The following is a 16701-nucleotide window of genomic DNA, read 5'->3' on the forward strand; positions in this document are numbered from 1 at the left end:
TTTTTGGAGCCCAGTTCTATGAATTTAACACTTGTATAGGTAGGGTGTATCCACCACCAGATTCAGGACTTGGAACAGCTCCATCAACCTAGAAAAGTCTCTGGTATGATACTCCTGCCCCTTTTTAGTTGTTGTCATTTTTGTTAAATTAACACTTGTTAAGAAGAGCCTGGGGTAAGGGTGTCCGATAGTGAGCCAAGGTTCAACAAAGATTGAAAGGGAAAGGGAAACAGAGAGGTGTATTACTCATAGCTCCTGGAAGAGGTACACAGCATGTTTGGAGGGCCACATGGGGAAGTCAAGGCACGGCACATGCAGAGAGGGGGCAGCAGGACCTGAAGTACATGCCTTTACTAAGGTTCATGGGTGAAATATTTCTGGGGTTTCCGGGCCAGGGCTGGATTGACCAATTCAAAACAAACAAAAAAGAGTGGTGTTTTGGTAAGGTCTGTGGGAGTCCTATCTAAGGGATCCACAGAGGGAGGAGCTGGGAGGCAGAAGCGACTGTTTAACACCAGGGTGATTGGGAAAGTCATATCAGGTGCTTACACCTACTTGTGCCTCAGCTGGTTGTCATCTAAGGCATGCACTTGAGGGTAGGCTAGTGTCTGCTCAAGGCCCCTGCTTGTTGCATGTTGCTTTTCCACACCAAATGAAAGCTGAAGCAGCAGTATTTTGGAGTAAACTCTCAGGATTAGTCAAACCCTTTCCTCAGACCTAATCCTGACAACCACTGCTCTGTTCTCCATCTCTGTAGAACTGCCTTTCCCAGAACATCTTGTAAATACATTCATCCAGTATGTCACCTTTGAAACTGACTATCACTCAACATATTGCTTTTTGAAGTTTATCTAGATTGTTCATCGAGAATGTATCAATAGTTATGTTTTATTGGCAAGTATTATTCCATTATATGGATATACCACATTTTGTTTAATCATTTCCATATTGTAGAACATTTTGGTTTCCAGGTTTTGGAAATTTTGAATAAACTGCTATAAACATTTACGGATAGGGTTTGTATAAACATAAATTTTCATTTCCCTGGGGTAAATACTAAGGATTTGAACTACTAAATCAAAAGTTCCTTCAGTCCCCTTCCCAATTAGCCTCATCCTCATTTCCTATAGGCAACCACTGATCTTATTTTTTCTCACCACGTATTACTTTTGCCTGTTCTAGAACTTAAATAAATGGAATCAGACATGCAAGTACTTTCAGTGAAGCCTCTTTTGAGATTCATCCATATTTTTGCACGTATCAATGATCCATTCCTCTTCGTCATTTAGTGTTATTTAGCTGTATTGATAAACTACACTTTATTTATACATTCAACTGTTGATGGATATCTGGCCTGTTTTTAGTTTTTTATTATGAAAATAGCTACTATAAATGTTTATGTTCAAGATTTTCTATACAAATATGCTTTCACTTCCCATGGATAATTCCTGAAAGTGGAAGTGTTAGGTAATAGGTTAGGTGTATATCTAGCTTTATAAGAAACCACTTAACTGTTTTCCAAAGTGTTTGTACCATTTTATACTCCCACTATGTGTGAGGGTCCCAGCTGTTCCATATTCTTGCTAACATTTGATGTTGTCAGTTGGTTAGTTTTAGCCATTCGATACAGAGTGATACCTCATTGTGGTTTTAATTTGCAATTAACTAATGATGAAAGATGTTGAGCACATTTCAATTTTCTAAGAGAGTGATGCTAAAATCTCCAACATGAGTATAATTTTTCTAATATCTAAATAACCATTCCAGCTTTCCTATGTTTTTACGATACATATTTATACATCCTTTTACTTTTGATCTTTCTGTGTTTTTATTTGAAGAGCATCACTTTTTAAAATTTTATTCTAGTTTGATAACACTTAAAATGAGATCTATTCTCTTAATACATTTTTTAGTATACAATACATTATTGTAGACTACAGGTACAACATTATATGTCAGATCTCTAGAACTTATTAATCTTGCTTATCTGAAACTTTATGCACATTGATCAGTGACTCTCCATTTTGCCCTCCCCTCAAGGCCCTGGCAACTACCATTGCACTGATTCTATGAATATGACTATTTCAGATACCTCATATTAGTGTAATTGTGCAGTATTATGAATACCAGCTATGACCATGTGATCAGTTACAGAAATAGGGATTGTAATTGACATGAGTTTTTCCTTCATTTGTTATGTTTGAGTTTGTGTGCATAAAATATGTTTTCTTCCCTTTCTTATCCTCCCATCATATAAGGTATACTGAATTTATATCATAGTATTTAAGTATTCTTAACTTTACATCATACTATTTAAGTTTCAGGATGTCAAGGAGAAGAGTAAATATTACTCAAGGACTGTGCATCTTCTACCGGGCAAAGGGTTATTGTGTTTTTGGTTGTACACAGGATAGTTGCACCATGTTAGGTCTAAGTAGAACCTTGTTACTATCTTTATTAGTAATTTAAGAATGTATAAAGGAGATGGGTCTGGGTGCCAAGTTGATAAAGGGTGTACTTGCGATGGTTAATTTTGTGTCAACTTGGATAGGCCATTGTGCCCAGACATTTGGTCATACATTACTGTTAACGTTTCTGTGAGGGTATTTTGTAGTTCAGATTGACATTTAATCAGTGGACTTTGAGTAAAGTGAATTACCCCTCCCCCCTATATGTCGATGGGTCTCATCCAATCAATGAAAAGCCTTAATAGAAAAAGGCTGACCCCCTTGGAAGAGGGAATTCAGCCATTAAGCCTGCAAACTGCCTTTGTACTTCTACTGCACCTCTTTTCTGCGTCTCCAGACTGCTGACCTATCCTGCAGATTTGGGGCTTTTCAAGTCTCCACAATCATGTGAACCAATAACTTAAAATCAATCTATTTGTAGATATAAACATACATACATATATATAAGTATACATACACATATACATAGATTCTGTTCATTTTGTTTCTCTGGAGAACTCTAATGCTGCTCATATACCCAACACCAGGCTTTCTGGTAATCCCTCCCCTTTATGTCCCCACAGCAAGGAGTTAGACCAGAGGCCTAGCTTTTCCTTAAACCCAAACCCAAGTACTATCACCAGTCACATTCCATAACTCCTAAGCATTCTTGTCCTAAGACAGTAAGACAGTGTCCAGGCTTACAGTTCAGGTTGAGAGGAGTGTACCAGGAAAAGCAAAAGCACAAAGAAGGATACACCTTACCCACTTTTTCAATAAGTTAGACTAGGCTTTTAGGGCTCTGAAAAGACCCTTCCAGGCAGCCAAGTGAGAGCACAGGAATGGTGGCTGATTCTGTCTCAGATGGGCCTCTCTTGTATTCCCTTACCTACTGCTTCCACATTGTTGAAATAGAGGTAGTAAAGATGACCCTAAAAATCCCACCCATTTTGAGGCACTTAACTCATGGTGACAACCCTCCACATATCCCCCTCCCTGCCCCCCTCCCCGCCACACACAAAAGGCAAAACAGAAACCTACTGCCGAACCGTGTCCTTAAATCTCACCCCAAAAAGATTAGTACTGTATACAACTTCAGCCTAGAGGATGCATACTAACCCTAACCCTAACTGTAAAGAGAATAAAATCGAATTTAAAAACGCCCAGTTTGTAAGGTTTGCACGTAACATTTGGACCAAAAAGCCTTGTAACTGTAATATTTTGAAATGGGATGCTTTCCTGCTCTTGGGGAACAAAGACACCGTCTAGCATATAAATGACCGCACAATACCAGAGAACCATGCCGATTTTACATATTTGAGTTAAATAAGAGTTGCAGAGAGCTCCCTACTACAGATAAAAGTTGTCACGCGGACGAGGCATACCTCTCAGAATAGAACCTAGACCCAGAACTGTGAATCCCAAGGCACATCAGACACATTTGCATTAGAACACGCCCCCCTCCCTTGCACCGGACACATTTGCATTGCCGCTGAGTAAGGTCCACATCGCAAAGGATCTCTGTAGCTTCATTGCGTGGCACAGCCCGAGTACTGGGCTCACTGTCAATTTCAAATGAATGAATACATCGTGGACCTGAAAGACAACCATCTGTTCTTCTACTTTCTGCTTCCTGGTATGTAGAGAAGCTGTTCCCATGTTATAGATGGAAGGAAAGCTAAACCACAAGTTATGGGGCATCAGAATGGCTTTATTATGGACTTAGGGCTGTAGCCACAATGGTGTATGTAACCAAATCATTCCCACGAGTATGTATGGGGCGGATGAAACAAAGGAGAACTTGGGTGGTCACACGGATAGACACTGATCTACGCTAAGAAATCAGATCAGGATAAAAATCATGTAGCTTAAGTATAGAGCTGTGCAAAATCAAATCCTCACTTTGCAACAAAGAGGTGGGGGGCCGGGAGGGGCAGGTGGAAGAAGAGGTAAGGGATAAAGGGGGTTCTTACTTGTATGTGGGCAGTTTTGGGGAAGAGAGCCACGTCCTCCACTGATTCTATCACGTTGTCGTTGTTTCCCTCCCACCGTCATGGAAGTAAGTTTTTGGGATACAGGTAACTTCCAGTCAACTAAGTTCCTATGGAGGCAAGAGGAATAAGATAAACAAAGGTAGAACTGCCAGGATTCATGTCTTTTATTCGGCCGCCCGCCCCTCTCCGCCCCAAACGCCAGGGGAGATGCACGAAGTTGTGCCACAAGCAAAAAGTCACTTAGTTAAGGTGATTCATCAGATTCCCTGTCCCGAGGGGGAGACGGTTTCTTGCAGAACGAGGTGAAGGAGGTGGTTCTGCTCAGCACTCAACAGCGGCCACATCTCCACTTGCAGCGACTTGACAGCTTCGGTGTCCTTTTCGTGGGTAGCCATGACCAAGGACTGGAGCAGCAGGAACAGCTCCTCGGGAAGCTGGCCACTGCTCTCCTGCCCGTGGCTGTCGAAAGCCTCCCAGGAGTACTTCTCCAGGGTGTGGGCATGCTCCGGCAGGAGCTTGGCGGGCGGCGGCTGCAGGAGTAGCAGCAGCAACACGCGGGACACCTCGCAGCGGACCAACACATCCGAGAAGGCTCCCAGCGCGGCGGGAGAGGGCGCGCCGGGCGCAGAGCCCGCGCTCGGAGGAAGCAGCGCGGCGGGCAGGGCCGGGGCCGCGCCGGGGCCCACCTGCTGCCCTGGCGGCGGCGGCGGCGGCGGCGGCGGCGGCGGCAGCGGCAGGGGCGGCGGTGGCTGCACCGGGTGGCTGCCGTACTCCCGCGCCAGGCGCTGCATGCGCGTGAAGACCGCCAGGGCACCGTTGTAGTCGCGCGCCAGCAGCTGGCAGGAGGCGGCGTCGCCAAGAGACTGCAGCGCGGCCAGGGGCAGCTGCGGGAGCTGCAGCTGCGCGGCGCGCTGGAAGTGGCCGGCGGCGGCGGCCGGCTGGCCCAGGTCGCGCAGGGCGGCGGCCAGCTCAAGGCAGACGGCGGCGGCGGCGGCCGGCTGGCCCAACTCGAGGTGCAGGCGCACGGCGGCGCCCAGAGCGCTGGCCGCGGCTTGCAGCGGCTCCCCGTAGGCTGCCGGGCAGACGAGTCGCTGGCGCGCGTCGCGCTCCTGCCGCAGGAAGAGTCGGGCGGCCTCGGTCAGCGCCAGCGCCTCCCCAGGCCCGTGGAAGAGCGCCTGCTGGCAGCGCGCCACCGCCAGCTGGCACCAGGCCGCGTAGGGCAGGCACTCCTGGGCACGCAGCTCGCGGCCCAACTGGCCAAACTGCTCGCCCGCCTCCGCCACGTTCGGCTTCCGCAGGAACCGCTTCTTCAGCTTGCTGGACACCTGGCGGTAGCGTGCCAGGAAATCCCCAGCCTCGGGCCCCGGGCCCGCACCGCCGCCGAGGCCGGCGGCAGACGACGCCATGTTCGCCGCCCTCGCGCTGACGCAGACCGTCGGACGTGGCGGCGCTTGGGCGCGACGTGCCTTGCGTCCCGCCGGCTCGGGCTGGCCGCGCGACCGCGCGCGCTCGCGGAGCCTGCGCGCGCCGTTGCCCTGGGGATAGGCAAACGCGCGGGATCCGCGGCCAGAGACCTCGCGCGGCGCCCGTTGGCTATGGAAATCGTGGGTCCTGGGGCGGGGCCTGGCCAGGTGGCCGCTCTTGCCAGGCGAAAGCCTGGTTACCCAGGTTGCCGCTACAGGCGTCTCCTAGCGTCTGTAACCGGAACCCGAGGAAAACTCAACTCGCGATCCCGCGTGGCCCTAAGGCCAAGTTTGCATGTTTCTTGTTTGCCAACCACCCCCCCCCCCGCCACCCCGTCCGTCCTCAACCTTCCAGTCAAAGCCCCTGCCCCACTAGAGCCCAGGCCAACAGGTCTGGCCACCCCTCGGTCCCGCACCCGGGTTGCCACTGCACGTTCGCCCCTTCACGACGGCGCGGTCACATGGTCTTTGAGCTCCAGCCCAAGGAACACCATCCTTCCCGGGACCGTCCCGGGCTCTGACTTGCTCAGAGCCAATGCGGGGGGCGGGGGGGGGGGAAGGGGGGTTGTCTTCTGTGCCCCAGCCTCACCCCCCTCCCCACCGCAGCCAGCCTCTCCCACCCGGGGCCACCCCCTGCACAGTCCCCGAGAGAAACGGCTCTTCTCTGTCCTCCGCCCCGCAGCCAGACACCGCCTCCGACCCCTCCCCGCACCGCAACGCAGCCAGCCTCTCCCACCCAGGGCCACCCCCTGCACTGTCCCCGAGAGAAACTCTGTCCTCCCCGACTCCGACCCCTCTCTGCACGGCAGCCAGACGCCGCCACCACCCGCGACCCCCCCCCCCCCGGTCCCTCCAGGGAGAGGGACGTCCCCCAACGACGTCCCACACAAAGCGACTGAAGCACACACATGGGGTTCTTTCTTTCGTTCGTTTTTATTGCTTCGACACGTGGGTTCCTTGCCCCACTTTTCTGGACTGTCCAGGACTTTGCCCAAGGCACCAGCCAGGCCGGGGCTGCCCGGGCGGTGAGCAGGCCTGACTGGCCGGCCGAGGCCCGAGAACCCGGGTCACGTTGGGCAGCTAGTCCCAGTCCGGGGCCACCTGGGAGATGGTCGTCGTCCCGAGGAAGCCGCTGAGCAGCGCGTTGTTGTGGATGGCCATGTCCACGAGCTCCGGGGTGATGCGGCTCCTGCCGCTGTTCTGGGCCTCGTTGCCTGCCAGCTCCAGGACCATGGCCGTCAGGTACTGGATGACGGCCGCTAGGAAGACCGGTGCGGACGAGCCCAGGCGCCGGGCGTAGTGGCCCTCTCTCAGGAGACGCTCCACGAGGCTCACGGAGAACGACAGCTCGGCTCGGGCAGTGCGGGAGCGGGTCCGCCTCCGGCCACTGGACGACGCTCGACGGCTCCTTTTCCCCGGCATGCTGGGCCTTGACTGCGCTTTCTCCGACGGGCCTAGCTCGGCGGTGCGGTGCGGTGCGGTGCGGTGCGGTGCGGTGTGGTGCGGTGCGGTGCGGTGCGCCAGCTGGGCCCAACTTCTCCAACCAGCGGGTACTCGGGCCCCGACGCCGCCGTCTCCTAGCGACCACGGACCGACCCCTTTCATTGGTCCGGGGACACACTTCGTGACACGTAGATCCGGTGAGGTCACTGCTTTCCCATCGGCCCCTGCTGGGAGCCTGGGCCTGCCGAGAACCGGCACCGGCAGGAGCCTGCTCACCCCCCCCCCCCCGCAACCTCTCTTTGAGGGGAATGCTCACTTTCCGCCCCACCGGGACATTGTACAGAAAAGAAAAACAAAAAAACAAAAAACAGACGTGGAGGGTCCGGTGGTACCAAGCAGACACTCGAGGTGTCGGGCGACCAACACGACTCTCTAGTTCCAAAACGTGGGCACCACTCCCAAAAAGAGACCCCTGTACCTGTCAGGTAGTCACTCCCCCCCCTCCCCCCCGCCCCACAGCACCTCCGTCCCTCCCCACCTCCCCCGTAGCCCCCAGGCAACCCCTCATGTGCTTCCGGTCCACAGAGGTTTGCCTCTTCGGGAGACTTACCTAGAGATGGGATCGTAAGAACCAATCGGTGGCTTTTGGGGTCGGGCTGCTTTCACTTAGCACCCGTGTTTTCATGAGGGTTCCTCCACCTGGTAGCCTGAATCAGCACTTCGTGTCTTTTGATGGATGGCCGAATAATATCCCACGGCATGGATAGACCACGTGTTGTGCATCCCGTGCGTCAGTGGACAGGCCTTGCGGTGCTTTCCACCTTCACCTTGGGGCAGATGGGAAGGAAGAGCGCTGCGGTGGACGTTCCCGTACAGGGATCTGTTGGAGCACCCTTTCCAATGCCTTCGGGTATAGATCTAGGAGTGGGATTGCGGGGTCCTTCCTATGGTCATTCTATGTGTAACTTACTGAGGAGCTGCCCAACGGATTCCCACGGCAGCTGTACCACTTTCCAATCCCAGTAGCACTGTGCGAGGGTCCCAGTTCTTCCACACCCTCGCCCAAATTTGTCATTTTCCACTTGTTTTGTTTCTCTTGTGCCTAGAAGAGGCCAGCCTACTGGGTGTGAAGTGCTATCTCATGGCGACTTTTTCTTTTTCTTAGAGAGGGAGACGGGGGGAGGGGGAGAGGGAGATGGGGGGGCGGGGGGGGAGAGAGAGAGAGAGAGAGAATCTTAAGCAGGCTCCATGCCCGGTGCAGAACCCACTGTGGAGCCTGACGTGGGGCTGGATCTCACAACCCTGAGATCACGCACGACCTGAGCCGAGGTCCAGAGTCCAAACGTTCAACCGACTCAGCCACCCAGGCGCCCCTCCTGGTGGTTTTGATTTGCATGTCCCTAATGGCTAACGATGTTGAGCAGCTTTTCGTGTGCCTCTTGGCCATGTGTACATGCGCTTCGGAGGAATGTCTGCTCAAGTCCTTGGTCCGTTGTTTAACTGGGTCGTTCACCTCTTTGTTGTTGAGTTCCAAGCATTCTTTATGCATTCTGAAAAATACGCCCGTACCACATATATGATTTGCAAATGCTTCCCCCATCCTGGGGAGGGGGAGGTTGGCCTTTCACTTTCTACACAGGTCCTCCTCCTCCTCCTCCTCCTCCCCCTTCTCCTTCCCCTTCTTCTTCCTCTTCCTCACCTTCTTTTGTGGCTGTGCTTTTCTGCCATATTTAGGGAACTCTGGTGGTTAACTTTATGTGTCACCTTGGCTATGCTATGGTACCCAGTTATTTTGTCAAACATTTTCCTAGGTGTTTCTGAGGTATTTCTAGATGATATTACCATTTCAATTAGTAGAATTTCACCCCCTCCCCTGTAGCCAATAAAATGTGAAAGCATAAATAAATAAATAAATAAATAAATAAATAAAATTTCAGTAAGACAGATTATGCCCCATAATGTGGGTGATTCTTGTCCAATCATTTGAAGATTTTACTTGGAAAAAACTCACCTCCCCCAAGGAAGAGGAGGTTTTGTCAGGAGACTTTCTTTGAACTTGAACTGCAACATCAACTCTTCTCTAAGTCTCTAGCATGGTGGCCTAGCCTGCAAACTTTGGGCTTACCATCCTCCACAATATTATGAACCAATTCCTCAAAATGTCTCTCTCTCTCTTTCTGTACACACACAGACACACACACACACACATTCCATTGTTTCTGTGTCTTTTGAGAATCCTGACTAATACAGATTTTGGTACTAAGAGAGGTTCTAGAGCAGGAGAATCTTAAGAATGAATTTTCTAAATCGGTTCTGGTTTTTCTGGAATTGGTTCTCTAGTCTGGTTAGATTTAAAGTTACTAATGAGTCTATTGCCAGTAGTAAAGAGAACACTGATAGTCCATGACATGATATGGCAATAGAGATACACAAAATACCACCATTGGATATTACTAATCAAACACTAATAAGGGGCAAGTTTGTGGGTGACCATGTACATAAAACTTCAGAACGTTTTTGTCAAACTAATGAACACAATGAGTTGGCTATGTGATGTGCGTGGACAAAGTGGGGAATAAATGAATGAGCTCCGGAATTCAAATTCCCAACTCCAGTGTCACATAAATGACCTAAAAGCTTCTCCATCTGTGCTGAAGGGATTTCCTGTAGCCACAGAGCTGACTTCTTTGAAAACCAAACCCAGCAACTCATTCTCGGAGTGACTGAGTTGCAATGAAAATTGAATTCCCAAACTTGCAGAATGTTAACTGTTAAAGTGTGGGTGAAAACTGGAATGGAGGTATATAGGAAAACCTTGATGAAGCTAGGGATTTTGAACCCCTAGATTCTGATGTCTTCCTTGCCAGTAGAAACAACCTCTCTACCCCTGTGAGGAGATTAAGCTTGCATTTCTTTGGGGAAATAGCCTCCCTTGAGGTATTTGCTTTGCAAAACAGTGCCATTTATCCTCAGGATCTCCACCTCCACAGGTCCTTTCTAGGCCTGTAACTAGACTCAAGTCCCAGCAGGCCCTACAGGTGAGGCACAAAGTGTGATCCATGAGGAGGTGTGCTACACTCCAAAGAACTACTTGATTTTTCTAATTTATACAGACAAATCTGGGGAATATGTGTGGGAATGGATATTAAGAGTGTGGGTGATGGTGGAAGAAACATAAAGTTGAATCAAGCCAAATACATTGATATGGGCCCACTAAGCAGTGATTCTGTATTCAATATTGCAGCTTGTGGAGTTAAAAGAGGGCTCTAGCACTTTGGTTATTTGGCTGAAACATGGACCAAAAGGTTGCCCACAGTAAATTAACCTGAAATATTAGATCTGCCTAGGTATACTGTAGAGGGAAGGATTCAAAAGCTTAATGAGTTTGGAATATGGAGTGGATTTGTCATTTAATATCTACTCATCCACCTGGGAAGGTTTAGGGGACACACCTTTCATCACAACTGCGGGAAATAAATTTGTGAAGGGAGCCCCAGTATCTTTGAGAAGCTACCATGACTCTTATCTGTAGGCCAGGACTTAACAGTGGGAATTGTTGCCACTGAGCTGGGAAATCAAAATGCAATAGGAGTAATTAGACCCTGGGGTGGCAGGGGCCAAGTGGCAGGCACTCAATAGCCAAAGGCAAGATCGGTGTGGTTAACATAATGGACAGCAGATGAAGCAGCAATCAGAATAGTCTGATTCATGGAGACCTATATTGGCTAGTTGATCACAATGTTCCTAGAAGTGTAGATAGGAAGATATACTATTTAGCTAGGGCTACCATAACAAAATACCACAGATTGGATGACTTAACAGATATTTATTTTCTCACAATTCCGGAGGCTAGAAGTCCAAGATCAAGGTATCAGCAGAGTTGCTTTTACCTGTAGCCTCTCTCCTTGGCTTGAAGATGGCTGCCATCTCACTATGTTGGCACATGGCCTTTTGTGTGTATGTATCTTTAGTGTCTCTTCCTCTTCTTATAAGGACACTGCTAATATTGGATTGGGGCCTCACCCTATGGTTTCATTTGACCTTAATTACTTCATTAAAGACCTTGTCTCCAAATATAGTCACATTGGGTGTTAGGGCTTCAACACATGAATTTTGAGGAAACACACTTCAGTCCATAACAGCAGCCCACCAAATTCTTACTTGATCTGTATAAACAGAAGAGTTTTAGATGTAGTGAACAAAAATCTAACTTGAATCACAAAACCCAAGAGTAATGGTCACCCAATCAAATCCCAGACTTGAGCCAGCTTACAGACCCAGAACCCCTTGAATGGAGGGAAGGCAGGGTTCCCTTGAGGAAGGACCTTGATACACTCCCCAAAATGTATACTCTTAACCCTTCTCCCAGCCTTCCCCAAAGGGACCTACAGATTTTTATCAGTATAATTTTGAATTGGGGAAAAGGAAACAATCTGAACTCACTAATTCCAAGATATACCCAAAGCACTACTATGGTCCACAAGTCAGCATAGGGCTGTTGGAGGTCAGCTGATTAATGGAGTTTTAGCTCCAGCCCATCTCACATTGGGTCCAGTGGGTCCCTGAACCAATTCTGTGTTTATCTCCCCAGTTCTGGAAAACACAATTAGAATAGACATACTCAGCAACTGGCAGACCCCACACTAGTTCCCTGACCTGTGGACTGAGGGCTATTTTGGCAGGCAAGGCCAAGTGGGAGCCACTAGAAGATAAGTTATTGCATCTGGTTCCTCCTGCACCCCAAAAAGAGGCACAACATCTAGTGGGCCTCTTTGGATTTTGGAGGCAACATATTCCTCATTTGGGTGGTTATTCTGGACCATTTCCAAGTGATCTGAAAAGGTGCTAATTCTGAGTGGGGTCCAGAAGAAGAAAAGGCTCTACAACAGATGCAGGCTGCTACACAAACCTCTCTGCAACTTGAGCCATATGATCCACTAGATCCAATGGTGCTTGAAGTATCAGTGGCAGATACAGATGCTGTTTGGAGCCTTTGACAGGCCCCTATAGTTGAATCACAGCACAGGCACTTAGAACTTCAGAGCAAAGCTCTGCCATCCTTTGCAGGTGACTACTTTCCTTTTGAGAAATGGTTTTTGGTTTATTACTGGTCTTTAGTAGAGACTGAATGCCTAACCATGGGCCACCAAATTACCATGCTATTTGAACTGCCCATCATGAACTGGGTGTCCTTTGACACACCAAGCCTTTCTTTTTAATAAAGTTGGGCATGCACAACAGCACTCCATCATCAAATGGAAGTGGTATACATGAGATGGGGCCCAAGCTGGCTATGAAGGCACAAGTTATATGAAGAAGTGGCCCAAATGCCCATGGTCCCCACTCCTGCTACATGATTTTCTCTCTCCTCACTTATGGCCTTATCAGGAGTTCCTTATGATCATTTGATGGAGGAATAAAAGATTTGGGCCTGGTTTACAAATGGTTTTGTATGATATGCAGGTGCCATCCACTGGTAGACAGCTGCAGCACAACAGCCCCACTCTGGGACATCCCTGAAGGACAGTGGTGATGGGAAATCCTCCCAGTGGGCAGACCTTAAAGCAGTGCACCTGATCGTTCACTTTGCTTGGAGGGAGAAATGGCCAGATGTGTGTTTATATACTGACTCATGGGCAGTGTTCAATGGTTTGGCTGGGTAGTCAGGGACTTCTTTATTTTTTTTTTTAAGTAGACTCCATGCCGAGTGGAGCCCAACATGGGGCCCGAACTCACAACCCTGAAATCAAGACCCGAGCTGAGATCAAGAATCAGATGCTTAACCAACTGAGCCACCCAGGTGCCCCTGGATGGTCAGACACTTCTAAGGAGCACAATTGTAAAATTGGTGACAAGGAAGTCTGATGAAATTGTATATGGATAAGCATCTCTAAATGGGCAGAAAAAAATGTGATGATATCCATGCCCCATGTGAATTTTCAGCGAAGGGTGACCTTAGCAGAGAAGGATTTTCATACTCAAGTGGACATGATGAGCTGTTCTGCCTCTTTCCCCAACCACCCCACCATTGCCCAATGGGCTCATGAACAAAGTAGCCACGGTAGCAGGGATGGAGTTCATGCATAGGCTTAGTAACATGGATTTCCACTCAGCTAGGCCAGGATGGATACAGCCACTGCTGAGTGCCTAATCTGCCATTGGAAGAGACCAATCTTGAGTCCTTAAAAAAATTATATTTCTGTGTACTAATATGACCATTCCAAAAGTGAAATTAAGAAAATATTTTTAGCAAAAATAAACTACTGAGATTTCATCAAAATAAAAATCTTCTGCACAGCAAAAAAAAAAAAAAAAAAAATCAACATAACTAAAAGGCAGCCTGCAGAATGGGAGAAGATATTTGCAAATGATATATCTGATAAAGGGTTAGTATCCAAAATATATAAAGAACTTACAAAATTGAACATCCAAAAAGCAAATAATCCAGTTTAAAAATGCACAGAAGACATGAGTAGACATTTTTTCAAAGAAGACATCCAGATGGCCAACAGGCACATGAAAAGATGCTCAACATCACTCATCATCAGGGAAATGCAAATCAAAACTACAATGAGATATCACCTCACACCTGTCAGAATGGCTAAATTAACAACACAGGAAACAACAGGTGTTGGCAAAGATGTGGAGAAAAAGGAACCCTCTTGCACTGTTGGTGGGAATGGAAACTGGTGCAGCTACTCTGGAAAACAGTACAGAGGTTACTCAAAAAGTTAAAAATAAAACTACCCTATGATCCAGCAATTGCACTACTAAGCATATACCCAGAGAATACAAAAATACTGATTTGAAGGGATACATGCACCCCAATGTTTATAGCAACATTATCAACAATACCCAAATTATGAAAAGAGCCCAAATATCCATCAACTGATGAATGGGATAAAGCAGAGGTGGTATATATATATATATAATAGAATATTATATAAAGCATAATATTATATAATATTATATGAAGCAGAGGTGGGGGTGTGTGTGTGTGTGTAATAGAATATTACTCAGCCATCAAAAAGAATGAAATCTTGCCAAATGGTAAAAATGTGGATGGAGCTTGAGAGGATTATGCTAAGTGAAATAAGTCAAAGAAAGACAAATACCATATGATTTCATTCATATGTAGAATTTAAGAAACAAAACAAATGATCATAGGGTAGGGGAAGACAGAAGAAAACCAAGAAACAGACTCTATTTTTTTAAGCAGTCTCTACACCCAGCATAGAGCCCGATGCTGAAATCAAGAGTCAACACTTAATGGACTGGGCCACCCGCGCACCTCAAAAAACAGACTCTTAACTACAGAGAGCAAACTGATCTTGACAGAGGGGAGGTGGTTGGGGGATAGGTTGGACGGGTGATGGGATTGAGGAGGGTCCTAGTGATGAGCACTGGGCGTCCTATGTAAGTGTTGAATCACTATATTGTACACCAGAATCTAGTATCACACTGACGTTATCTACTGGAATTGAAATAAAAACTTCAAAAAAGCGTCTGTTTTTGTGTTTGTCTGTTTTGTTTTGTTTTTTTAGATTCCACATATAAGTGAAATTATATGGTCCTTGTTTTTCTCTGTCAGACTTATTTCACTTAACACCATACGCTCTAGGTCCATCCATGTTGTCTCAATACAAGAAATTTTAAAGACACTCTGGGCAGTAGAGAAAAGAAAAGAAAAGAGAAAGTGCATCTTTTTCACAACCTATCAAGGATCATAGAGAGTTCATTGGGCTGTTGTATGTTGTTGTTGCTGTGGTGATGATAGGAGTGTTGGTTTTCCCATGAGGGCTGAGGGTCAAGCAATGATTTGGATCTTTTAAAATAAAAAAGTTTTTTAAGTGACTAAATAAGTAAGCCACGGAGCTGAAAAGTGCAGCATAGGGAATATAGTCAATACTAGTTTAATACCATTGTGTGTTGACAGATGGTGACTCCACTTATCTTGCCGAGTACTGAGTGAAGTATAGAACTGTCGAATCAATATGTTGTACACTTGAAAGGAACACAACATTGTATATCAACTACACTTCAATGATAAATAAAAAATTTTAAATAAATGAATAAAAAACAATGCTGCTGGCTCAAAATTTGGAGTAGCAATGGGGGCAAAGAGAAGTGGATAGGTTTAAAAATATTCAGGAAGCAGAAGTGGCAAGATTTTGAGTTGATTCTATATTGGGAATCCGGAAGAGAGAAGATGGCTCCGACTTAGCATGCTTAAAGTGGAATTCCTGTTCTCCTCCCAAACTTACTGTCTTCCTTTGCTGCTAATCTCAGTGAGTGGATCAGCATGCTGGCACAGAGTAAGCATTCATTGATTGTCTTTGGAGTGAAAGAATAAATGAATAGAGTAGAAATACAGCCAAACAAAGCATTCACCGGTGCCTGCCAAACAGCCAGTCCTAAACTCACCCTCAAGGTCGGCTCAGCAGAAGTCTATCACAATTTCCCTCTCACTTTATCAACTGTTTGGGAAATCACCAGGTCCCATGTCCAGAAGAACATCCACCTTCCTATCAGGCAGTCCTTGCCTAGAACCTGCAGGTGTGGCACAGACCGCGTTTTGCCAAGAGCCTCTTATCCTGTAAATTCTTTACATGAGGGCAGAGTGGCAGACTGTACAGCCCATGTGAGCACAGAGGACGTTTGGTGTTGTAGAAACAGGGTCACAATGGGCACCCAACTGGTGGATCTATGTTCACTTTGGCTTCAGTCACAAAGAGACTCTTCATACCAAAGAGGTTTATTAATCCAGCCCTCCCCCCACCCTCATCGTGGCAGGCAAAAAATACAACTGCCAGAAACACTGTACAGACACCAAGTGTTAGTTTGGCTATTTTATTGCTTCTCCCAAGGCTGACAAGCAGAGATACAGAACTGCTTGCGGTTTCTGGTACAGATACCAAAACCAGGAAGTGATCTGTCCCAGTGCAGATTTCCCAGAAATAAGAATGACATGGGGCATGCAAAGGATGCCCCCCGGACTCAACGAACCCAGTGAAGATTCCCTGGTTATAGAAGAGAAGTGAAAGATACAATTCGGAAGGGAAATCTGAATTGGGGGTGGAGACATTTGATGAAGTACACTTTTTTTAACCCCCTTTTACACAATATCACTAGATAAACATCCTTTTCAATGATACAACCCAAGTCATTTCTGGCCCTTTTCCTGGAAAAGCTTTTTGCTGCTGTCAGTTTACAGGAACAGCAATAAGAGGCCATTTTCTGGGCATGAAGCCCAGGACTCAAAGGGAGGCTCTAGAGAACATCTGGTTGGCTTGATATATAGAAGCCAGCACTGCATGTGTGTTTTTGTGTGTATGTGTTTTTCCTATGCTGACT

The 16701-nt window shown here is 47.3% G+C and overlaps 2 protein-coding genes across 2 annotated transcripts; both read right to left on the minus strand.

The window, feature by feature from the left end:
• Positions 1-4581: 4581 nt before the first annotated feature.
• On the minus strand, positions 4582-5864 carry LOC148161794 (40-kDa huntingtin-associated protein). Its single transcript, XM_088020567.1, has one exon. It carries the CDS (start codon positions 5845-5847, stop codon positions 4699-4701), a length of 1149 nt encoding a protein of 382 aa, XP_087876693.1. The 5' UTR covers positions 5848-5864; the 3' UTR covers positions 4582-4698.
• Positions 5865-6839: 975 nt separating this feature from the next.
• Positions 6840-7595, minus strand: LOC114201931 (histone H2A-Bbd type 2/3-like). The gene has a single exon (XM_028094908.2). It carries the CDS (start codon positions 7507-7509, stop codon positions 6985-6987), a length of 525 nt encoding a protein of 174 aa, XP_027950709.2. The 5' UTR covers positions 7510-7595; the 3' UTR covers positions 6840-6984.
• Between the last annotated feature and the right edge of the window lie 9106 nt (positions 7596-16701).

This window comes from Eumetopias jubatus, unplaced genomic scaffold (assembly GCF_037043125.1).
Source record: "Eumetopias jubatus isolate StellerSeaLion01/CBP00866 unplaced genomic scaffold, mEumJub1_p1.0 scaffold_60, whole genome shotgun sequence".
NCBI lineage: Eukaryota > Metazoa > Chordata > Mammalia > Carnivora > Otariidae > Eumetopias > Eumetopias jubatus.